At 37.3% G+C, this 25,297-nt stretch overlaps 1 protein-coding gene across 3 annotated transcripts; it reads right to left on the bottom strand.

Moving 5' to 3' along the window:
- LOC113230258 (thyroid receptor-interacting protein 11) lies at positions 1–25,014 on the bottom strand. 3 transcript variants are annotated; one of them, XM_026464105.1, is made up of 41 exons: positions 24,241–25,014; positions 14,312–14,421; positions 13,206–13,361; positions 12,922–13,022; positions 12,371–12,535; positions 12,117–12,272; positions 11,790–12,044; positions 11,540–11,703; positions 11,322–11,475; positions 11,062–11,247; positions 10,790–10,918; positions 9,467–10,307; positions 8,642–8,769; positions 8,376–8,558; positions 8,154–8,278; positions 7,910–8,051; positions 7,585–7,824; positions 7,358–7,511; positions 6,909–7,235; positions 6,663–6,823; positions 6,464–6,589; positions 6,107–6,331; positions 5,557–5,874; positions 5,283–5,454; positions 5,083–5,209; positions 4,899–5,013; positions 4,666–4,824; positions 4,379–4,600; positions 4,169–4,300; positions 3,928–4,092; positions 3,681–3,836; positions 3,503–3,601; positions 3,277–3,429; positions 2,950–3,087; positions 2,130–2,287; positions 1,619–1,739; positions 1,329–1,438; positions 693–855; positions 505–605; positions 285–405; positions 1–217 (listed from the first exon to the last, which is right to left on the bottom strand). In XM_026464105.1, the coding sequence occupies exons 1-41, from the start codon at positions 24,438–24,440 to the stop codon at positions 155–157; spliced, it is 7,221 nt and encodes a 2,406-aa protein (XP_026319890.1). In that variant the 5' UTR covers positions 24,441–25,014; the 3' UTR covers positions 1–154. The 3 variants fall into 3 exon arrangements, with proteins under 3 accessions (XP_026319890.1, XP_026319891.1, XP_026319892.1); XM_026464106.1 differs by lacking the exon at positions 6,107–6,331 and having other exon boundaries at positions 24,241–25,013; XM_026464107.1 differs by lacking the exons at positions 12,922–13,022; positions 14,312–14,421; positions 24,241–25,014 and having other exon boundaries at positions 13,206–13,324.
- Between the last annotated feature and the right edge of the window lie 283 nt (positions 25,015–25,297).

Below are 25,297 nucleotides of genomic sequence, written 5' to 3'. Positions count from 1 at the left end.
CTGACTGTTCATACTTTGTAACTCTATTTTGATGCGTGTCTACGATAGTTATACAGACGAATTATTGATATGTATTGTGATATTACATGCTATGTGGAAATCATAGGAGAATGGATAAATACACTATAAAGAAGTGAAACACGAATAGTATCAATTATTTCCCTTTTCTCATTATCGGGGTGGCGCTTGAAGCTCTTGAGTTTTTGAGAACTTCATTCTGGAAAAAATGACATATGTTTACATCAAACATCAAATAAAACTGGCATTTTTATGGATATATTTACCGTTTTAGCAGGCGATGGGCGAAGTAATGTCGAAGAGCTTGCATTCCTTGAAATTTGTTTAGTTGCGCTACTTGAAACGTTTCCCGCCGCACTAGCGGGTCGCTCTGGGCTTTTTTCTTTGCTGTTTATACAAACGGTAGTATTTGTTTTAAAATATTAATCAACTACAATTCATAGATCCATTGTAACGTTTTCGTTACTTATTCTTATATAATCTTACCTATTTCCTCGGGACATCTGTCCTTTTCTGCTAAACATATCCGATAGCCGACCTCGTAAATCACGCTTACTGCCTGCCGCGCTCATATCAGAATCCGACCCCTGTAATTTAACCAAATGATTGGCAAAACAATTAAAAATATTAAAAACTGCAGTCATTTACAAACAATTAAAAGATATATTTATTACCTGAGAAACAGTACCAATTGGTCTAAATTCAACAATTTCCGGGTCAACTTGGTCATCGATAGAACGTGACTTGGTAAGCTTCTTCAGTTTGCCAAACAAACTCTTCTTTTTCTTTTTGTCTGTTGGCAATACGTCGCTCTGCGCTGAACCGCCCGACAATCGGCTGTTAAACATAAACACATTATGATGATAACTTTCTATAAACTCCCAGATGCGTAATAAATCCTGTATAAATTTATATTTGCTGGGAATTCTGAAAATTCGCGTCCCTCATTCCAGCATGACCATGTTCAAGTTTTTGAAATTTGGCTAGTCACGTAAAAAGTCGCCATATCGCTAGCTTAGATCTGATAGCACTAAAAAAGGTTGTGATGTAGTCTGACTAATGGTCACGCTTGGAATATGGGATGCTTATTATTCTTATAGCAATTCAATCAATCAATCAATCAATCAATCAGCCTATTCCAGTCCACTGCTGGACATAAGCCTCCCCAAGGATACGCCACAGTGCCCGATCACCCGTTTTCCGCATCCAACCACTACCCGCGACCTTCTTCAGATCGTCGGCCCATCTTGCAGGGGGACGTCCTACATTACGTTATAGCGATTATAATCTTATAAAGACAATTGCCGTACCTGTCCAGACTCGTGTCACGTTGCATGGTAAAATGACGAATGTCTGTATCGCCGTCCAAGGATTGCATTGATGATACACTGCTTTCGTCTACCGACTTCCAAATTTGGCTCTGCAAAACACGCAAAACAGTTCGTGCATTTGGGGTCGATACTAAACATAATTTCTGACAGTGTTTTGAGTATCGAAGTCTTATTTCTTGACGTTTTTACATGCAAATTGAACGCAATCCTATAGAACAAAAACAGACTCGATAATTTTATTAACCTGCAAGTTTTTAAAATTTTGGTACCTGTTCTTTAGTAGTCTGCTCAAGCGAGATTGAGCGTTTCTTAAGAGACGGCGTGCGAGTAGGTGTACGACTTATAGGTGCCACCGATAATGAAGTGTCGCGTGGTTCGGTTGACATAGCCCTGGAAATGGAACATACGAGATACGTTCATGTATTGGTTTGGTAGTCGTTTGGTGCTCCACATATCTGAGAAGATCCAATAAAGGAAGAAAATACGTAATAGCAGTGACAGTGACAGTACTGGGTAAGTACATATTCATTTTCATTTCATTTTAACTGCCTCCATGGCCGAACGGTTACCATGCCGGACTGCCACGCAGAGATCCCAGGTTCGTTTCCTGGGCCTTGAGAATATTTGTATGGCCTATATTTATTTCTCTCGTGAGTTCGGGTATAATTTGTGGTTGTCTATGTGTGTGTCCATGGCACCCGCGACACAAGGTTTTCCTAGTGCGGGGCTATGTTGAGTGTGTGCGAGTGTGTGTGTTATTTAATAAAAAGACTCCATTACCGTCTAGCGGTTGCTTGTTGCCTGCGCTGTCGTTCTGCAATACGCGATGCTCGGAGTTCATCAGTCAGCCTCCGGAGTCGCGCCGCGGTGTTGGCAGCTTCCATTTGCGCGGCTTCTGCGCTGTCTGGAGTTGCTGACCGGGACCGGGATTTGGACGACTGGAAATAAAAAACAATTTTATTTCTACAAGCAGGCTTTACATTTTTGTCCACTTTACGAAATGTTAACGTTGTGTAAAACAAGTCACATGTTACTATCTTCGGTGTGCAATAGACGCTTCTAAACAACTAATACATAGATATCGTTGCTTCTAAATAATAAATTCTAAATATTAGACAACACCACATACGGTACTCAAATCCCAAAGTAGGTAAGTAACTAGAGAACTTGTTTTGGAAATCGGTACAATGATGGTACCACAAACACCCAGACCCGAGACAATATAGAAATAGTTTTTCTACGTTGACCCGGCTGGGGATGGAAGCCGGGGCCTCAGAGATGACGACACCATGACAACCGGTGTTCAAGCCACTCGACCACGGAGCTCGTCTTCAACAAGTATACGTATATTTTACTACCCAGTTTATAACTTAACATTTTCCTTCAGCAAATTAACAGTTAACTTTGATAACAAGTTAACAAACAGCAAGTAATCGTTTTTTGGACCTTTGAGAGATGTCGGATCAATCAATAGTTCAATACTTTGAAAATATTGGGTTATTTGTGACTTTAAAAAGGTGTGGCGGTGAACTTTGTAATTAAAAGTAAGTCATTGTACTCCGGAACTTAATTTCAATTTTGCTTTCGTAAATTTACTGACCCTATTTCTTCTCGGAGGCGTGGGAGTCATTAAACTCTTCTCAGGTTTAACTGGTGGCTCATTTCGGAACAGTTCTGGACTCTGCTTCATCAGGTCTTCAATTGTTTCCAGTAGCTGAGTTATTATCCGGTCATCCTCCTGGAACAGACGCATGCCTTGCAACTCATGCTTGGGGATACTAGCACACGGAAAAGTATTGATTGGACTAGTAACAAATAAACTTTTACTTTATAGGACAATAGAAAGTATTATATCAGGAAGCCGTCTTGAGGTACGTAGGTACAATCCAGATTGAAAATTATTACCTATAAAAAACAAAATTCTGACCTGTTGTGCTCTCTTGAGGGAACCGACGAGTAATTTGTTTTGGTCACGGTCACGATCATGTCGATCTTTATCTCGCCGTAACTTTTCATTTGCAGTTCTTAACTTAGCGTGAGCATCGCGTAATTCAAGAAGATCACACTGCAGCTCTGTAATCTGATGGACAATAGATATTGTTATAGTGGCCAGACTTAAAACGTTTTAAAATATTATTTCAGCTCATGTTTACCTTCTTTTTGGCCTCTTCAGTTTCTTCCTCCGTAGTTTTCTTCAACTGATCCATTCGTCTTTTCATGTCTAACCTCTCTTTGTCTCGTTCACGTTCCACCTGATAACCGACAATCATCAATTTGTCTTCAATGTTAACAGAAGAAGAATAAATATATTTTCTATTAATGTGCTCTCACCTCAAAAAGCGTCTGTCGCAAGTCTCTAGCAAGTGTAGACGTCTCTTGGAGCAACCGCTGTTGTTCATCACGTTCTTTGTGCCACGCTAGTTCCATGCGCGTTGCTAAACCTGCCACTCTTGCGCGGCCTGAAGACAGCATTCTTTCTTCTTCGTACTGGACCAGAGAAAACGAGTTGAGTTTTGTTGAATGAGTACAAAACGTTTATAGCTTTATTTAGTATTAAGAGGAAATATCTCGTCTTTACCTCGTTGAGCCTAGATTGCATTTCAGCAAGGCGGATTTCTGCTGCGGATTTTTCGCTAACGAGTTCTGTATTCAATTTCGAAGACAACATACGTGCTTCGCATAACTCGTCTTCAAGACACGCAACTTGTTGCTCTAATGTGGCAACTTTGTTTCGATATTCCTCCTGTAACCAATGAAGTCAGTCATTTTAAAGTCCTAATAATTAAATCTACCTCCTAAATTGTAAGGTTAAGAAGTACCTCATCTGTGCTGGATATTGATGTCCTTTTGCTTCTGGGATTCTTTTCACCACTTCTGAGATCAGCCATCGATTTTTGGGCGGCCTCTAGCATTTGCCTATAGTTATCTCTTTCTCTCTTAAATCTTGAGACCTGAAAACCAGTGTAATTTTTGGTAAGAAAATATATAGGAACAGTTACGGTACATAATGGTTTTTATGTTATATTTACCTGATTGTGCAATGATTTCAGCTCTTCACGCATAGAGTTCATTTGGCCTTCGTATCTCATCTTTGTTTCTGAGACTTCAGCCTTTCTTGCTTTATCAGCTTGTTCGAGCCGTTTGTTTAATTCAGCTAACTCGTGTTCCAGTTCTACATTTACTGACGTCAAGTTCCTTTGTATCTTTGATAACCTTTCATAATCTTCTAGTTTGTTCTTGGCTTCCTCAAGCTGTAATTTTTTGTATACAATACATAATGTAGCAAAGAAGCGTTAATAATATTATATGTGCTTACTTCTTTTTTGGCAAGTTCCCAATGATGTTCAATCACGTCACGTTGTTCCTGTGCCGTTCGCAGGTCTTTTTCGCATTTATCTAATCGAGCAGTTAATCTCGCTTTTTCTACTTCCCAACCACCACCACATAGTCTTTCTTGTAAAGATGATATTTCAGTCTAAAATAAAATAGAAGACAGTTTAGTCTTATGACATTCTCTATTTTTTTCAATAGTTCTTTGTTCTTAATTACCTGTAGGTCTGATTTTTCTTTAATCCAAATAGAAGATTGGGTGTCATAGTTATCTTGAAGAGTTTTCAACTCGTCTAAAGTCGTGTTCAACTGTTTTTGTACGTGCAGAAGTTCACTATAAATAAAATTGCATTTATTTCATTGTTTCATTATGTAATAAAATATAGTGATGTGAAGTATTTACCCCTGAGCCTGTTCCTTTTCGACAGTGAGCTTAGCTTTCGTAACTACATGTTCTTCTTCTAATATTTCATACTTGGCGGTTAATTCATCGTACTCTGCCTTTTCTACTGCTAGCGAATGTTCTAACTCTGGAAATGCAAGTAACATGCTCAATAAGCAACTCTTCGATGTGTAACTTATTTAACCTTACGAGTATCTTACTTTTAACAGCCTCTTCATGCTCCTGCTTCAGATCAGCGATTCTCTTGGCTCCAGCGCCTGAGCTCTGTTCGAGAACCTTTAACTTTCCTCTGAGTGTTGCTAACTCAGCCTCCTTGTTTTTGATGTCTTTATCGTGAGCAGCTCGCATTCTCTCCAATTTCTTTCTGTCAGCCTGCAAAAACGTTAAGTGTTATAAACATGTAACATGTTATTAACTGTACCTACAGTATAGGAATAATGTCTTCAATACTCAAAATATTTGTTTATCACGTACCTGTAAATCTGTTTCCAGCTCGGAAGCTTTGCTTTCCCAGTACCCCGATTCTTTCTTTTCAGCTTGTAATTTGTTCTCAAGATCTTTCTTCTCATTTTCTAACCTCGTTAGATCAGATTTGATTTGAGATACTTCTGTTTGTAAATTGGAAAGTTCCCTTTCAGTCCTACTTAGCTCGCGTTTGGCTTCCATTAATTCTTCTTCCTTTTCTTTCAGGTCTTTGATAGTGCTTTCTAATTTATTCTTCATTTGAGCCATCTCAACTGAGGACACGGCCTCATCATATTTCTGGTTAGAGGTTTCTCGAAGCGCATCTTCCTGAAAATGTACGTATCGAAATCGGAATATTAATTTAGAATAAAATTATTTTTGGTGAGGAAAGTTTAGATGAAAAGGACTTCCTAGGTAGTCAGGATAGTGCATTGATCGTGCATGTGTGACATGCGTCTACATGTTGTGGGTCGAGTGGTCAAAAGGTTGGTAAGGTATCAAGTGGGAAGCAAGGGCTCCATGCAGTGGTACAATCCACTCCGTATTAAAAATTAGATACCAGTTGTTTTATATGAATATCTTTAGCGGCTACAGTCGATTCCAGACTTGTAATTTTACTTTCGTAATCAGTCTTCATTTCTCTCATTTCTGATTGTAGTGTGATAAGTTTACTTTCAGTTTTAATAAGTTTAGCTTGCATTTCATCTTTTTCGCCTATAAATTCAACGGATAGTCGTCTGTGAGAATTGGCTAGCGCTTCTGTTTGTTCCTTTTCCTCAGACAGCTAGATTAGTAGATCGACACATTAACATTAGTATTTCAGTTATGTTAACTTATAAGTCTATGTATCTTAATTTTTCAAGTTTCATTACGTAGATATACTCAAAAATAGACGTGTAATAATAATGACACAAACCTCTTTTTCTAACTTTGCTACGCGTTCCTTCCGAGTAACAAGCTGTTTCTCAGTACGTTTGTTCTTATCATCGGTTTCTTTTAGTTTCTTTTCTAGTTCTCCTATCTTCTTAGTTTTATCTCCAACCTAAAAATCATAAAACAATGTACCTGTTTGCTGGAATTTTATTTGACAGTTTAAGTTAGTTAAGAAACCTTACCTCTTTGAGTAATTTGTTCTTGTCTTGTTCTAATTTGTTCACATTTTCTACTTGTTTCTTTAGTTTCTCTACTTCTTTATCTTTGGCTTCCATTTCTTTTTTTAGATCTTCTATCTTCTTCTTAAGATCAGAGGCAGTTGCTTGCTGGGAAGACGAATTTTCTGTAAACATTGAATAATACATTGTAGCACTCAGTCGGGGCAGTAGTAAACGGTAATCGCTAATGATTGTGTCTTGTGGACTTACTACTAAGTTCCGCATTAAGTTTACTGATTTGTGACTCGAGGCTTTTCTTATCTTCTTTTATAGATTTGTTTTCATTCACTAGATTATTGTTCTCGGTTTCTAACTTTTTACACTTGTCACCAAGAGTTTTATTCTCATTTTCCAGCTTCGTGTTGAGATCTTTTAATTTGCCCATGTCAGTTTGTAATCGATTTTTTTCATTTGTGAATTCTGATTCATTTCTTTGTAATTTGGATTTTGCTTCTTCGATGTCCTTTTCTAATTGCACTTTGAAATTAAGGTCTTTTGTGGACAGACCAGCATTTTTCATAACGACGTACATTTCCCCTAACAAAAATAAAATCAAGAACGTAAATATAAGACAACACAAAAGCGTTTATAATTAGCAGCTCTCATAAACAATGTCCATCGAACAATGTCATTTACATACATTAGATTTTATTACGTACCTATTTCATTTTCAAGTTCATCAACCATCTTTTTCATTTGTAATTTTGTTGTGATGTCAGTTGGCTTCTTGGGTGAACGAGGTTTGAAATATTTAATAGCCTCTTCCTTCAGTTCTTTTAATGTACTTTGCAATTTGGCGTTTTCCTTCTCCAACTAAATACAAAATAAACGCAACGTTTAGTAACAACATTGACAACACTGGTTACTGATTTCAAGTAACTATTACCTTTACAAATTGTAGTTTCAATTTATTGAGTTCATCTGTTTTGGCTTTCAATGAATCTGATTCCTTGGGAACGTCGCCGAATCTTACTTTCTTTTCAGTCTTTTCTTCCTTTTCTTTACTATTTTCTAACTCCTTGATTTTAAGTAAAGCTTCCTTTAGTTCTGTTTCGAGTTGTGTTATTTTAGTCCCGGTTTGTTCTAAAGATTTGTCAGATTTTAACGTTTTTGTATTCTTTAGTAGCTACAATAAAAGAATTACGATTAGTTTTGTTTTACGTATTACTGCAGCAATTGAAAAACAGTGAATTCATTGTAGAGTTACTTACAAGCAGCCTTTTGTTTTCAGCTTGTAGTTTTTCATTGTCAGCTTCTAAACTCTGAGTTTTGGCTCTAAGAACTGTGGCTTCTTGTTCAATTACTTGAAGTTGACGTTTCAAATCCACGTTTTGCTGGTCGCCGTCTAAGGATCTGCAAAAAATAATATCATCGATCATAAATGCTAGGATTTTTAGGTACAAGAATTTATTTTTCATCTACGAATCTTATATTTCCATAGATGTATATACACACTTGCTCTTAATTAAGGAAGCTTTGGGCTTCTTTTGTGCTAGACTAAGTTCAGCATGCAAGCGTTCACAGTCTCGTTCCTTCTCGATGAGCTTCTTCCGAAGTTCAGCTATTTCATCTTCTAACACCTACGAACAAAATGATTTTTATTAAGGAGTACTTTACATCTTTAATTTAAAGTGGATTTCTAAGCATTGGATTTAGTTTACTTTATCATTTACTCACCTTCACTTTCTCTTCAGCTAAATTATTTGTTTTAGCAGAGTTCCTACGGAGCCCAAGTGTTGTAGTTGTGTTAGTTTTAGTAGCAGAGTTGGCAATCTTTTCAGACAATTCTTTTACTTGTTTCTTCAGTGAGTCTCTATCTTGTTCCAGTTCTTCTGCCTTTCGTCGTAATACCGCAGCTTCCTATTAGAAGTTAGTTTTGTAAAGTGAGGTTGAAGTAGTTTAGGACCGTCTTTTTTTCTAATAATTAACAAATTAAATTGTACCTGTTCATTAAGTTCAAGTAAGATCCGTAGTTCTGCAGGATCTTCTTCGTCAGATATGCCTTCATCTTTCTCATTGGGCGCCTCAATAGCTAGTCTGTTGGTTGGTGGTGTAGGTGACAACTTGCGACCTGAAGAAAATGCATTAACAGCATTCAGAATGAAGGCAAGTGAGAAAAGCTTATGTATAATTTTAAGCGAGGACAGTTTTAGTAAGTTACAGAAAACGTCAGTTATCGTGATATTTAAGGAAAATTAGTGTTTTGTAGTAACTTTTACTTAACCGTGTAAAACCAATCAGGTACTATGATGGTGTTTACATATATTTAGAAATTTTAAAGGATATTGAAAATAGGTGTCACACTGAACTGGAGAAAATGGCTACCATCGATACGCCTACGCTGCTGTATTCGAATAGAAAAGCGTGTTAGTAATAAAATCTAAAATAAAGGCAGAGCGAAAAGGTGGATCAGAAAAACATTGGATTGTTACGGAGTATGCTGCGAGTGAATGGTTACTTATCATGAACGGATTAGGTTTCGGGGTTCGACAAACTGCGAGGATTTCCCATAACATAATTAGTTTGACGTACTTCTGGCCTTGGTAGCCATTTTCTTCAGCTGTAGAAGCAAGGACTCATTGTCATCCTCGACCCGTGATGCAGTTTTACGCAAGTTATTTGCCTGAAAATATTCGTTAGTTATCATTAGCCGATGACAGTGGACACCACCCTCTACTCTATGCTATTTATTAAGGGCAGACAGTTATATACAGTACGGCACTAAAAATTAAAACAACATAAATTGGTTGGGTAAAAGTTATAAGTACCTATTGTTGGTAATTTTACGACCAATGATGGTCTGAATAGTGAAACGAAGGGGAACGAAAAGTAAGATGAGGGGCCTGCTGTACTTTTATCTGGAGAAAGAGGTGGACTTTCTGACTTTTCTTTTGTCTGTGGGTTTGGGACGATAGATACTAAATTACTTTCATCGTTGTAATTTAGTTCAGTATTTATGTCTCTACGAATATCATCTAGGTCTATTGTATCATGAACTTGCATATTTTCCGTTAAAGTTCCTTGACTGTATACAGTTGTTATTTCAGTCTCCGTGAAAGAGTCGACTTTATCTAATTCGATCTTTGCGATTTGCTCACTCTTGTCACTGTACAGTTTGCCTGTTGTTTGGACGAAAGCGTGTCTTGATTTCAATTTATTTGTTTGAGTAAAACCATTGCTTTTTATGAAATCTGTTTGCACGTTTTTCGATTTCGTAAAAGGAGTCTCAGTTTGCGTATACCTTTCTAATGTATCGTCGTTGCACTGTTCACTAAAATCTAGTGTTATTTTTCTGGTTTCCGTAGATACGTCATGAATCATCAACATATCAGTTTGACAGCCCTGAGAGAAGTTTTGTATGAAATCTTGAGGAGACTGACTGGCTTCATTTATTCCAATGGTTATTTGGTTTACATCTAGAGATGATAAGCCCTTTTCTAATGCGAGTTGCATTTCAATTAAACGCTTATTAGCGTTTTGCATGCGAACCGCCTCGATATCTACAATAGTAGAGTTCTGTGGAGGTATTAGATTGGGGTGGGATGACTTAAAACCTTTTGGCGGTACTGGTATTCTTCGTCCACCGAAGCGTTGTCGATATCGACTAGCCTGTTCGGAGATATAAGGGGTCTCTTAATTAGGCAATATTTTAATCTTTAAACTACATATAACATTACGCGTGTACGGTTATAAATTTATTAGCAGATACCATTATAGATAAAAACAGATAGTTAAAGAACTATTATTTATGGATGGTGTATTTGCGTCGCGGCGTTGAGTCAGTCCACGTCTGGCAGTGCGCCAGCTGGCATTGGTTGAGAGCTAATGCCCTATTAAATGCAATTGTTCCACTACTAAAACCAACTGATTGCAGAAATAAGTGGACCTGGCATTAAACTGTTAACAAGTAGTGAGTTATTGCTGAAACAGAGCACATCGATATTAACTCAATTTAGAACTAATACACAAGAATCTATTATTGTACATTATTTATGGGATTTATTATATTTGCCTGCTGCTGCGTGGTGATACGTTTACAAAAGCTGTGTTACAAACAGTGACAAGAATGTAAATAAAGAGTCCAGCATTACCTCTTCTTCAGCATTACGTAGTTGTTCCCGAAGGTCTGCTTCTCGTTCCAAAGAATCTTGGAGGTCACGCAATAACTGCGCCGGATCTTCTTGGCTGCCTCCACGTGTGAGCGAAGAACGTGATACTTTCTGTTAATTGACAAATGGATAAAATAATTTGGATAGTGTCACCTGTGGTTAATTGGACAAGCCTGTTTTAATAGTAGATTAACGAAAAAGCGATAAGTCTTATTTCTTTTATTTTATCAATTTCAATTGCTTTTAATACTCACACCTTCCGTGAGGCTTGTTTGCTTCTTGAGGTTAGCAGGTGGTGCTCCAGATGCAGAAACTAACTTCGTGTTAGCATCAGCTAGTTCTCGTTGTAACCGCAGCGCCACCTCGTTGGACCGTGCTACTTCTTGTTCCAGTTCCTTGATACGATTCTCCCTCTGTAAACCTTCTTGGCCACCGACTAACTGGAAACATTAAATCAAATATAGTTAACGTGATTTTATTCGTAGTGTCCATAGATTGTAGTTTTAATTTTTACCTCTAACAATTTTTTTTCTTGTTCAGCTTTTTCCTGCTCTAATTGATCAGCCCTCCTTTCAGTTTTTTTCAATTTAAATGATAAAACTCTACAATTCTTGATAGTTTGCTCCAGTTCTCTTCTCAGCGACGAGTATTCGTCTGCTTGATCCTCTCTGAAATATTCAGTATATACTTAAAGCTGATAGATTTGTTTCAGGATTTTTTTATTGTTAATACCTAAAGTTGTCCTGCATTTCCTCGATTTCTTCTTCGAGATCTCGAAGCTCCTTCTTCATGTCTTCATTTTCGTCCATTAGTTCCTCGCACAATGTCTCTGCAGCTATTAACTTTGCCCTGAGTTGTTCAATCTGGCGGGTTTGTGCTTCCACTGCTGACCGGGACTAAGAAAACGAAGATGCGGTCTTTATTAAGTAATTTATTTTTTACGCGTTACTAAATACATTATTTCAACAATACTTTGATTTACCTCAAGTTCACATTCTATCTCCTTGATTTTCAATGACAGATGTTTTTTCTCGTCTTTCAAATCTTCGTTTTGCGCATTAAGTTCATTGACCTTTTGCTGTAGTTTTAACACTTCTGAGGATCTTCCCGTGGTATATTTATTAGCTGTATCAATGTTTGCTAACCTTCGAAGAAGAATGTCACTTTTCTCTTTTTCTACCCTTTCACACCGTTTTCTTAGCGTATCAACTTCTTGTTTCAGACTTTCTATTTGGTCCTGTAGATGAAGATAATTATTAAAAGTAGGTGCCTAATTTTTTACCTTTAAAAGACACTGCTTTACATTTACCTGATAATCCTTGATGTTAGCGTCGACTAAAGTGGTTTCTGTTGTGATTGTTCCAGCAATACTTGCCTCGTCGTCTGACACATCTTCCTTTTCTTTTGATGGGCCACCTTTTTTTGGAGGTTTAGCCGTGGCTGTTGTGTGTCGTGAACTCTTTACCTAACAAATTTAAGACCATTTTAATAATAATAATTATTGTAACATTTCTATAGTTATATAGTCATTTTTTACGTTTTATAATAATATTATTCACGTACTTGTATCATAAAATTTACATCATCTTTAGCAGAAGATTTCTGTTCCTTGGGTTGCGGTCTTGATGGTTTTTCTTCTTCTTTACTCCTGGACACGCTTCGTCTTTCTCTTTCTTTCTCTAAACTGGATTCTTTTTCAAAACTATTTTGAGCTTTTATTAATTGCATCTGAAATTATATAATTATATATTCATCGTTATTTGTAGTTTTTATTAGGTTTTTTGTGATTCGAAGCGTGATTTATAAATAACCTACTGGACATTTCCTCAATTGATTATATCGTCTTGCAGTTTGCCAAGTACTAAGTTCGATGGCGACCTTTTATGTTTATTTTTGGTTTCAGATCGCAACAGTAGTTAAAAGCTATAGCAGACAGATATATTACTTTGACCTGTTTTTAAGTTCACTGTATGATGTTCCAAGGGGAAGATTGTCTGCCAAGATAATGGATAGGCAACTAATATGTTTTCGTTTATGTGGAGATAAGAATTTCCAAAACTTTCTGAAAACTGCTAATTTAAAAACATGATAATGTGTGATTTAAGTCGTAATACCTTTCGTACGCGTTCTGCGAGAGAATCATTCTTGTTGATGGTGAGGTGCACGGTTTGAGGTGGTGGCGATGGCGACGGTCGACGTATTGTCACCGTGTCGACTGTACACAAAATGATTTTTTTGGTAAGCGGTGCTGTCAATAGACTTCAATACTTGCAGATTTTACTAGAATGATGTACTATGGGTGAGATATTTACGGTCCAAAGCTAAAATGAAGGTTTATCTGGCAGTATGACAATGACTTCTAACAATAAAAGTACCAAGTCAAGGTTTGCGAGGTTACCTATATCTTTACGATTTTGTCCCGTGTCTAAGGTCGGTAGTGGTCCCGTAGCTCGCCGTTTGGGCAGCTTGAGGCTGACGGTGACGGCGGTCGATTCGGTGTCGTTAGCCCCCAGGTCAGGCGTCGACGTCCACGATGCGCTGGTTCTACTGAACCCTACAAACAAAGGAGTTGAATAACGGAGGTGGTGCTTGACTTCTTTGAACTCATTACTATTAATATGTTTTTTTTGTCCGTTTTTTATATCACAGCTCGTGTGCATTTTTAACAGATGTGTTACAGATTATTTATAGCTAACTATGAACATAGATGATTCTTAGGCTCAACTTACATTGCCGTGGAACGAAATGGCAGCGGATTTTTGTAACGAAATTGTACATAGCATCAGAGACGGGCAGCGGGTTGAAACATAATCAATTCGCCCGGGGTTTAACCCATTTCTGCCCGAAATCGTGGGCGGAAAAGGCGAACACGGAATTTGGTATAATTCCATACTTATTACAAATTTCGATGTACAAAATCTTTTTTAGACGAAAAGGAGGCAATTCCTACCTTACCTACAATCCTGGGGATTCTCACTACTAAGGATGCAAATTACCTACGATTCAATTTTTATGAAAATCGATTGAAGTGCATGTATGATCTAACGATTACTTGAAACGATTTATTTCATTGCTATTTTCAAGCGAATTTATTCAATAGACAGACAACTCGAATAGTCTTAAAGCATCAGAAAGCAATAAACATTTTGTAATAATAACATTAAATTTTATTAAAACTCGATTTACAACAAATATTTACTTCTAAATAGATTTTGTCTTCGCTTTCGGGCGGCAATGGGCTTTAAACCAATTAACAAAGCGTGTGGTTAAAACCAGGCTTTTGCCCATCTCTGCATAGCATAATGAACTTGATGTCAATTACGTAACGTACAAACTAGATACGATAAGGTACTTGCTGGAATCCCCAAGACTCAGTGAGAATTCTTTCAGAAGACGCGTGACCTAGTTTATTGGTTCGTATCTAGTTCGTACAATTTGCTTCTATTCTGTTTTGCAGTAATGTAAATTGAGCTTTAGTATCATTATAAATTCGTTCATCGTTACCTGTGGAGAAGTTGTCCTTTTTTGGCTGTTCGACTGTACTGAGGTTCGTGCTGGATGCCCAACTGCGGCCCGTCTTCCCCACGTCTGCACCATTTTCTTCATCACGACTCCTGTTTCAAATATCATATTATCGTTCCTTTACCTATTGCTGTTATATGTTTCTTGTAAAATCATATATGTTTATTTTTACGATACGTTTCAAATATCATATTATCGTTCTTTTACCTATTGCTGTTATATGTTTCTTGTAAAATCCCGTATGTTTCTTTTTACGATACGTTTCAAATATCATACACACATCAAAAGTGTCTAGGGATCAAGTACGTTTAAGAGTATTGCTGCAATTAGGGTTAATTATATTAACTTTTTTGTATCGCTATTGATACTTTTTAGTGAGTTTTAACATTTAAATAAGGAATATTGTTTAAAATTCGATAATAAGAAGAAAATCGATTGTCAATGTGGTTTTGTATAAAAATGAGTTATAGCGTTTTGACAAAATCATTACGATATCTGCATCGGAACCGAAACAATTTACATTATTATTGAGAGACGACATCATTTAACCCGAGAAGTGACGATGCGAGCCGTCGGAATGTTGGAAGCTGGTTCCAGGCAACGTGTTGTGGCTTTCACTCTTAACACTACACAGAGCGTCATAAGTCGCCTCTGGACGCGCTATCGCATGACGGGCAGCGTGGCCGAGCGACATGGAGGACGATCTCGCATCACGACTCGTAGACAGGACCGGTACATCCAAAATACTGCTCGACGGAATCGTACCATGACCGCCATGATGTTGGTTACGAGGCTCCACAGCTCCTCAGGCTTGCTAATAAGCGATCAAACAATCCGAAATCGTTTACGTGAAGTGGGTTTGCGATCCCGAAGGCCGCTCAGAGTTCTACCTATTGCACCCTGCAATCGCAGGACCCGTTTACGATGGGCCCGCGAACACAGAAACTGGGAGGAAGAAGACTGGCGCTATGTGTGCTTTTCAGATGAATCCCGCTTCGGTATGAGACTGGATACAAGACGTACTCGAGTTTGGAGAACATCTGGACGTCATGAACGTTTGAGATATTGTCAGGAAGTTCATCCATATGGTGGGGGAACAATAATGATATGGGCCGGTATTTGGATCGGCGGAAGAACCGATCTCATTTGGATCAGGGGTAACCTCAATGCTCAAGTTTACGCAGAGAGGATTGTTTCAGATGTTATCATCCCTTTGCGAGGCTAGTTGGGTGATTCATTTCAACTAATGCATGACAACGCACGTCCACACACGGCTAGAGTCGTAACACGCATTCTTGCCGAAGCTCGTATCAACGTTCTGCCGTGGCCTGCTCAATCGCCAGACCTCAATCCAATTGAGCACGCATGGGATATGCTTCAAGGAAGAGCTGTGCCGAGTATGCATACCGTACATACTCTACAACAATATTTTGACTTGTTACAAAACACATGAACTCATCTTAAGCATGCCAAATCGCTGTAATTGTGTGAGTCGTGTTAATGGTGGACATACAGATTATTAATTTTCTTATCTTTACAATAAAAATGAGCAAAATCATCATTTTCGCCATTTTTTTGTCAGTTAATTGACGCCGTTAATTTGAGTTTTTTCCCACAATTTGCAAAAACATGAATTTTAGTTTATTTTAATTAAATATAGGGGTAAGCGGTTAAATAAAACATAAGCATTAAAGTAAGAAGTCGTCCTGGAAGACTGGATTTGGTAAATATTGCTTAAATAATTTTTATTTCAAAAATATTCACTTGATCCCTAGACACTTTTGATGTGTGTATTATCGTTCCTTTACCTATTGCTGTTATAATATAATATAACATATTATGTTTCTTGTAAAATCCCGTATGTTTCTTTTTACGATACCAAGTGCCGGGACGAACAAGTTGTGCGCCTGGTGGTAAGCGATACGCCTGTCCAAAGCAGTTGCAGTGCCACTCAGAACCGCAAAAATCTGACACTGCCATTGCGCCCGTTACCCTGAGACATAATTTGATAAGTCCCATGTGTCTATAATTTCATCACCACTCTTACACTGCAAAACCGGATACAGTAACGCATAGGTACTGCTTGGCGGCAGAAATACGTAAGGTGGCAGTATTGCTTGGACTCTTTAGTAAACACTTTCACAAGGAGCTTTACCACTGCTAAAATATACATGATATCCATTGTCCTCTGAGTAGTGAAAACGGATCAAGTGTTTGTAGGTAGTTCGTCAAAGCTCCAACAGGATTTTATGTTACTTCATGAGACGAGAAAGGGATTTACCACACTAATCGACAAGGTATCTATTTAAGCCGGTCATAAAAAACTTTTCGTTTTATTTTTTCATTTTTATTAATATTTTTATTTTCGTCTGCATAACTTTCACATTTTATAAAAGGATTAAAAAATAAATTACGTGTGTTATGATGTTTTTGATTCCATATTAAAAGTTTAATCCGACGTGCAATAGACGGCTTTATTAAGTAGCAATTATGGCGAGTCACCGGATAAGAAGCGGGAATAACTATTTTGCTAGATTAAATGGTTTAGGTATTTACTATTAAATAATGATCTTATAAAAAATATACGATACACCTAAGGTCATTGTCTAAAGAATGTGCTAATTCGTTACACGATAGAATGTACTTTATTCGATAATATAACATTCCGGAAACAGGTTAAAATAAAACTCGAAACGAATTATGTGAGAATAAAATATCTAACTTTGCACATAATTTTTATAAGGAGGCAATTCTCTTTAAATACTACAGAGAACCTGCTAAATTTTGACTTTCTACTGAAGCCCTATAGTTGTTAAATTCACATGTATCCCAAAACTTGAAAATTGCTCTGCGTGTCGTTAAATCGTAAACGTTAAACATTGGGCAACCGTTTAACGACACGCCGAGCCGCCCATTGCCCCGTCAGCCGCCATCGGACGCTTGTCTACGGATCTGTGTCAAATATGTCCGCCTGATCTTATTTTATTCATATTATTTTTAAATACTCGCCTTAAACAATTTAAATAAGGCAAGTTTATGATAGTAAATTAGGGTCATATCGATGGGTCATCACAATAACTTTCAATCTGATATATTATCAAGATTTGCTCGTATTTCGATATTTCCTTGAATGTTTTTTTTTAACGTTACCTTATAGATTATAATGAAATGAAGCATTTCCCACAAAAAAGTGTAAATGATCAAATTGTTAGTTTGGCCCTTATACTTAGGACTCATCGATATTAGGGTTTAAAAAGAGGCAAATACGGAATGTCATATATTGAATACTGATCTAGTAGGTATTATATTATCTGCTCCTATATTAAAATATTATAAGTATAATAATGTATACTCATTTATATACAATTGACACAAATATATATAGGGAAACAAATCATATTTTTTTTATAGTATCATTATTATTATTTTAACCGAAAGACGTCCACTAATGAACATGAAATTTTATGGTATACAAGTTGGCAAACAGACAGTCTACCGGCAGAAAGTAGAAACAATTGTTTCTAGGTCGACTCACCCAAAAACAAAGTGCTATGTGATTATATAGCGCAAAAAGGTTAAAACATAATATTGAAAGGGTTGTAACCCTAACTAGCCGTGAACAGGTTCACGGCAATGAAACGGGAAACTTCCGGTCCACAAAATTTATTAAAGAAGTAAAGTTAAAAGAAAGGGCTGAAACCTTAGAATAATAACGCATAGAATGATTGTTTCATATCAAACGAACTGTCACAAGTGAGGCAAAAATCAAATTCATGTAGGCTTATTTTAGTAGTATTTAGGTTAATTTTCGGTTTTAGTGAATATTTATATAAAAATATAAGTTGAAACGCGTTACTTCCTTGTGGAATGTGATGTTAGTATCTATTTTATGTTTGTCTGACGCATTTTTACACTCATTTACCGCACGTTTCGTCATTTTTAGCTAAAATTCTGGAGCTATTCGCGGTGCAAGTTGACCTTGAGCACTGAAGGCCCGCCCGCTCGTGTAGGCCCTTTGGGAGCGCTTCAATTTGCCTCACTTAGCGTGTGCGGGCTAGGTTTCTATGCGTTATTATTCTAAGGCTGAAACAATATAAAGGTAAATGTAAAAAAAATACAGGTACAACCATAGATTTAGTATATAGGTACCCATAGATTGGCAATGCAAGTAAAAGAGCGTTAGTATACACGTATGTTAGAACGAGATAGGTAGAGGAGACCACTTCATTATACGCTATGCGCCTGTATGAACCTAGGGTCAGCTGACAACGAAACAAATTTCGTTTATTTTTGAAAAATAATTGGTTTTAAAATGTGAAATAGTGTTAAACGGAAGTTTATTAGTCATGGTAACGTGTTCAGTGCCCGGATGTAACTCATCTGAAAAGGAAAACTCGCAGAATTGTACATATCACATGTAAGTACTATTTCAATGTTTAGCTGTCTAAAAGCACTACCACAAAAGTTTTTACATAAACATAGGTATATCCGTAAAATTATACCATTCAAGTGCATTATATTATATTATAGTGCATAACACAAATGTGTATGAATTCTATTAAAAAATATATCAAATACGTGAATTTCTGAAATTCATAACACCACTTTCATAGAGATTGACGCAATCGATAATATGTTATCGAGATATCATTAACTGAAAAAAAGAAAGGCAAAGGCGTGGCTTGCATACAGCCGAAATCAACTTCATACTTAATTTTATTGGATCAGAAATTTCTGGTTTTAGTACTTTATATTTAATTAATATTGCATTAGTGCATTTTTTTTTGTCTACATTAAAACGAAAATTTCTTTTAATAGCGTAGTTGAGGCACCAATTTATTTATGTTAATTATTGTTGTTGATTCAGATTTCCTCAAAACATTGAAGTACGACAGAAATGGCTTATAATGCTAAAGAGAGAAGACTGGGTTCCCGAAAAGTTTTCAAAAATGTGTAGCAAACACTTTGAGGAAAAATGCTTTATCTTTAGAGGCAAGCAAAGACTAAAGCTTCGTTCTGGTTTTGTACCCACATTATTCATGCCGGTATGTCTTACAATTAATGGATTTTTGTGTAGTACTACTGTCGTCATCAACAAATCAGCGATTTGTTGTTGTTAGAGTTCTGTTCTGTTCCGAAATACGATACTCATATAGGATCACTTGTGTGTCCATCTGTCCATCTGTCACAGCCAATTTACTCCAAACCTACTGGACTGATTATTTTGAAATTTGGCACACATATGCATTTGTGTGACCAAAACGTGTAACGTAAATAAATTAATTCTGAATTTGAAGTCACTATTGGGAGGGAAAGTTCTCAAGTATATGTTTTTGTAATTTTGAAATATAAATATTTTTAAGTTGTTTAAGAAAATAGACGAAAATTTATCATTCTCCCCTTTATCTTCGAAACTACAGAGCCTAAAGTTTTGAAAAAAAATACAGAAATTGTCTTTAAATCTCTCACTACTGTGCGAATAAACCTATATTTGCTGTTGGAATCTATTAGAGAATATATTCTTCAACTACAATGTTTGTACGGAAACCTCTCCGCGCGAGTTCAACTCGTACCTGGTCGGTTTTTTGGTTCTATTACTTATTTGCAAATTCACTTCTATGTCATGATATCATACAATAATTATAATAGTTATATTTGTTTGTAGGTTACATTGAAGCCAAGACGCAAGGTATCTTCATGTGTGTACAGAGATATATCGCCAGTACCCAGTAGCTCTATAGCAAACAATCTCGATCGAGATATATCCCCGAGGAAGAAAAAATGAAGAAAACTATTGATCTTCTTAACAGGCGCCTAGATACGAAAAGAAAAAACCTGAAAAACTATCGCGCCGTAACTGATCATGGGTCTTATCACCGTTTTGTAGAGGCATAGTGTTGTCTTGGGTGAAAGTCCCCCATTGTTTACCATCTACCATCCTATGGCACTGCCAGAAGGTGATAGTAGCTTTCTTAATTTTGTATTGAATCATTAATTAATTAGTTAATTAACGTCTCGGCGTTTTGCGATAAGACATTTTGGTGAATACGACGAAGTGAAACGCCGGTGTAATATGTTAATCGATATCAAAGTTAAATCAGTGGATGGCGCAACACTATTTACCTTGCACACATGCACATTATACGCACACAGATGTATTTTTGTTTTGGTCTCGTCTCCAGTACTTCAGGGCCAATCTATGGATATACTAAATCTATGGGTACAACCATGGTACAACAGTAAAAAAACATTCCCTACACTTTAATAAAGGCATTTACCCCTAAATGGGCCGAGTAACTGAATTATAGATATAGGTACATGAAAGCTGTAGGCTGTTATGAATTATTACACATGATTTAGCTTATTTAATGATTATAAACGTAGTAAAGAACCAAAATTAGCGATTATACGCGGTGGAATTTGAAACAGCTCCGACTGTTGTGGCGGTCAAGGAGGGAGTGACCGTGGTACGAAAACAAAATGAGAAAGTGAAGGAAGATGAAACAATTCAAATTTAAATACATGTAAAATAAAAAAAATATAGGATACAAGCGGAGAGAGGCGATACAAAAAGGTGAGATGACGGTGTAAGGAGGTCACACCGTCACAATCTCGTTATTCAAAAGGCCTACATAAAGGTTTTTTCAGATTCTTTATGTATTTATTATTTCGTTTCGGAAATATAAAATCGAACTACAGTCGAACTTGACTGTGGATATCCGCAGTCAGAACAACAAACGAAATGTACAATGTCCCGAGAATAAGCAGCATCTTGCACATAGATCTTTGTTCTACGGATGAGTCGAGGTATTTACGGCACTAAGGAAGTATCCTAGTGACCACATAAATTATTATGGGGCGGTGGTACAAAGTAGGTTCTGCATTTGCATAGACAGGAAGGTACATACAGTTATTGTTTCTTACAGGGACATAATAAAGGTTCCGATAAACAAATTAAATTCCAGTGAAATATAGTTAGCTATAGTTTTAATTACAGTTAGCTGTAATACTATCTAAGTTAAGCTGCGTTAAAATGAGTTACTGAAAAATAAACACAGAATAGATATACCGACAAAATTTATCTTATTCAGCAAACAACCAAGAGCTTGTTGAAATCACAATTCTTTTGAAAGAAAACTACTTCCGAAAGAAATATTAATATATGATGTTCTATGTTGTCACTAATAAATAATAGTATTTGCGTACCACCGCATATTTATAAGCACCAAAGTGTATGAAACGTAATAAGGTCGCTTCTATATTGATAATAGGTGATTTCCAATAAAATGGCTGACAATACTTTTCGGTAAAATAGAAATTAAGCTGGTTTCTTTCGGTCGTTTGCATATTTTTATTTTCATAAGTTTTCGGTAGCTTTGTAAATAGAGCTCATTTTTAATTTAATTTTAGGAGCTTTTACTAACTATGCCTTCTTATATATGTCGTTACCGGGCCAATATCGTAGATAAGAGTCCGCATCTTGAAGATACAGGCCTCAACAGGCAAGGAATAAAAGGGTAGGTACAGTCAAGAGCACGTCAAGCTTGACACTTTGAACTTTGGACCGTTTTTATCGCAAGCGGCATAGAGCTGGATTTAAATATTAAGTGTCAAGTTTGACATACTCTTGACCGTACAAAGCACTTCATGAGTTGTGAGTTTTCATTTGTAATTTTGTTTTTTTCTTTTATGCAGTTATGTTCATATTTTTTAATAGAATGTTAGTAATGTATGTTGTGTTCAGTATTATAAGGAACTCTTCAATGTACTATATTTAAAGTGCTTGTTATGTGTATGTATTGTGTAAGTTTCAAGTTGTGAGCCAAAAAAAAGGAATCAAGCGCGACCTCACGAGGCATTTTGTGTGCTGGGGGTTGGTTCATTATTTAGTACTCTCCGTAGAATGTGATTTGTCGTACTTATGCGCGTGATTAAATGAAAGATAATCTGTTTAAAGTGTCCACGAAAGGAGACTACCCACAAGACTTAACATTTCTTTCTATACGTCGCGCACCCTGGGCAACAATCGGAGAGTACTTTACGCGGATTGACGAATCTTTTTGCCCGATACAATAAGAAGAATTGTGTACTCATAGTGTTTAATGTATAGTTGTATTCACGATAATAAGTGCATGGACCTATTCCGTTTTGCCCCGCAAGACACGCCTGCGCACGCGCACAGGCGTCGGCACCTACCGAGCGCAATGCAAACAATCCACAAAATCTTCAGGAATTTGGAATCTTGCCATCGATTTGGTTGTTGTTTCTTATGGGCAACAGATGATAATTTACGAATATTCTGAGTGTTACTTTTCTAATACTAATAATACTTTCTCGTTTAGGTACTGGTAAAAATAAAGTAATTATCATCAACTTCTAGCTTTCTATCTGCGCTCGTGACGTCAACAAGTTTTCAAATATCAGATATTTAAATGCAAAAACAAAAATATTCGACAAGCGCGTCACTAGCCAACAAAAAATAGTTCATAAGCAAATCATTGTATTTGCCGGATGCATTATTCCTGAAAATCAATAAATCGTGCGTTCCCAGTTTTATTTATAAATACGATCTACATAAACACGTATTTAGTACATTAATAAATTCATTACTCTTGTTTACTTTTACTACACAAATATAGTATCTAAACAATCTCAAAATTAGGATAAACTCATTTCCTAAAGTTTATCTTTGGGATTATGAAGGCCGTTACGTTGTTTAACTACGGTCTTGTGAGTAGATGCAAAACTGTATAAATCTACGTTTTAAATATGTGTTTTATTCACAACGATAAATTGATTGAACTAGACCAACCAAAGACCAACTTTATGTCATAAACATCAGGGCCCACAATAGTATCTAGTGTATTTACCTATTCCTTGTTATAGGGGAACGTGGGGTATTAGGAGCCCGCGGGTAATGAGAGCGGTGTTAAACTGGACTATCCCAATGTTCGTATTTGTGCAAACGACACTCCTATGTCTTTAACGTTAACATTCGAAAAGGTTCGAGTCCCGTGGGCGCCCCCGTAGAACCCCGCGTTTAGTCGTATGAGATGGTTGTGTGTTTTTCACTCCGCGCTTATATCATCATCCCAGGTAAGCATTAAAATGCTACATTGTATTTACAGTAGCTATGTCACCATATCTGTCAAATTTTAGAAGTTGTGCTTGAAATCACAATAAAAATAGAAATGTTTTTAGTGTTTTATTCCTTTTTCAATTCGATGTTACGCGGGTAATGAGAGCTTTTTGGCTCTCCTTATCTCACTGGATATTCCGTTAACACTTCTTGTTTATTTTCATTAGGTAGTTTTTAACTTATATATTTTATTACTTTAATTTTTTTTCAGACTGATTATATATAATGGCTCCCATTTGACATACGAGATTTTACCGACTCCCATTTCCAGTTCTGTGGGGTAATGAGAGCGAATGACATGTTTTGTTTTTTCTTTCTTAACCAAATATTTTATGTTAGTTTCACATTTTGTCTGTGTACCTAGATATGTGAAGCGTACGTTCATAACTAATAAAAATTTAAATTGCATAAATTATGAGTTTTATTGTCAGTTTTCCTTAGTAGGCTCCCATTCCCCCACGCTCCCCTAAGCACATATTTAGTTATTTGTCATCATTGTAATTTTTGATAAAGTACAACAGTAAATAAATTCCCTTGTGCTCGGTAATCATGCCCATAAATTTCCCTATTTTAGTTACGCATTGCCTAAGTTACATCTGAAAATGTAGTGCGACACGTTCTCTACAAACACCAATAGCAGATATGATGTGTACCTACTTGAGACTTGAAAAAGATCACCGCAATCCACACTATCGAAGATCAATTCGGTCGACTACATACTAGATATCCTCTGTTGGGGCTGTAAGATTTGTTTTAAGAACTGCAAACTGACCGTGACGATGGCGAGTTCCAACTGGAGAGGCTGGGTGTGGATGCCGTGAAGTCGTCTTGGCTCTTGCGTGCGCCGTTACCACCACCATGCTCTTTGTAGTCGCGGAAGCAGCGCTTGCACCGTGTTGGCCACCGCACCTGCGGGTGGAACCCCAGTGGGCACATGGGGTCGCCCTTCACCTTCGGGTATAGGTGGTGCATCCTCACTACACTTCACAAACGTATCAAATGCACTTCACAAATGTCATAGATTTCACCTAAATGCCACTTACTCCAATCGATCACTTATCACATTCCTTCTCTTATTACTAATGCCAGTCGTCCAAGATTCCGACGTAAACGTAGTCTAGGATAAGCTACGAATGTTTATGGAATGAGCTTTATACAATTCTATGCTATAAATAATAAATTATTCGACCAGCAACGTGCATGGGCGCACGTCCGTCTGCACTCAACGGTGGCAATAAAAATATCCCGCTGCTAGCACCGAACCGGGCGACCTAAATCGGCAGCTACGGATTCGCTACTATTTCTCCAACTTTCTACCGCAAACACAAACACTGCTAAGTGATGTAGATTGTTTTTGTGTTCCGGTTTTGGAGAGGATAATCTGAGTGGGCGCGCCCTGGTGTGCGTAGCGAGCGACGTGGAGCACTAGTGGTATGCGGATGCTGAAGCGCTGGAGAGGGCGCGTTGGGCGGGCGGCGCAGGCGGCGATGGGGCCGGCGCTCCGGGGACTGGCAGCGGAGCGGGCACCGAGCCAACACCCGGCGCGCCCGCTGCGCCACTTATGCTCTCTTACACCACACGCCGCTCACCGCTGGTCTACTCTAACCGACCGTAAAAATAAAATCAATTCGCTAATAAAGTGCGTCAGGGGGTACCTTGCCGCATCGCGGATACCGGACGTTACCGGAGTGCGTTGCGGCAGCGCCACATTGCTCACGATGATTGTTTCAATGTACGAGTAAGATGAATATACCTACTTTATTATAATATTTTGCATGATCATAATCGAATATTTTAAATTTGACTAGTCAGATATAGAGTCGTCATTT

Source organism: Hyposmocoma kahamanoa, unplaced genomic scaffold, assembly GCF_003589595.1.
Source record: "Hyposmocoma kahamanoa isolate Upper Pololo Valley unplaced genomic scaffold, ASM358959v1 63, whole genome shotgun sequence".
Taxonomy (NCBI): Eukaryota; Metazoa; Arthropoda; class Insecta; order Lepidoptera; family Cosmopterigidae; genus Hyposmocoma; species Hyposmocoma kahamanoa.
This window is presented reverse-complemented; position numbering and strand designations above follow the sequence as displayed.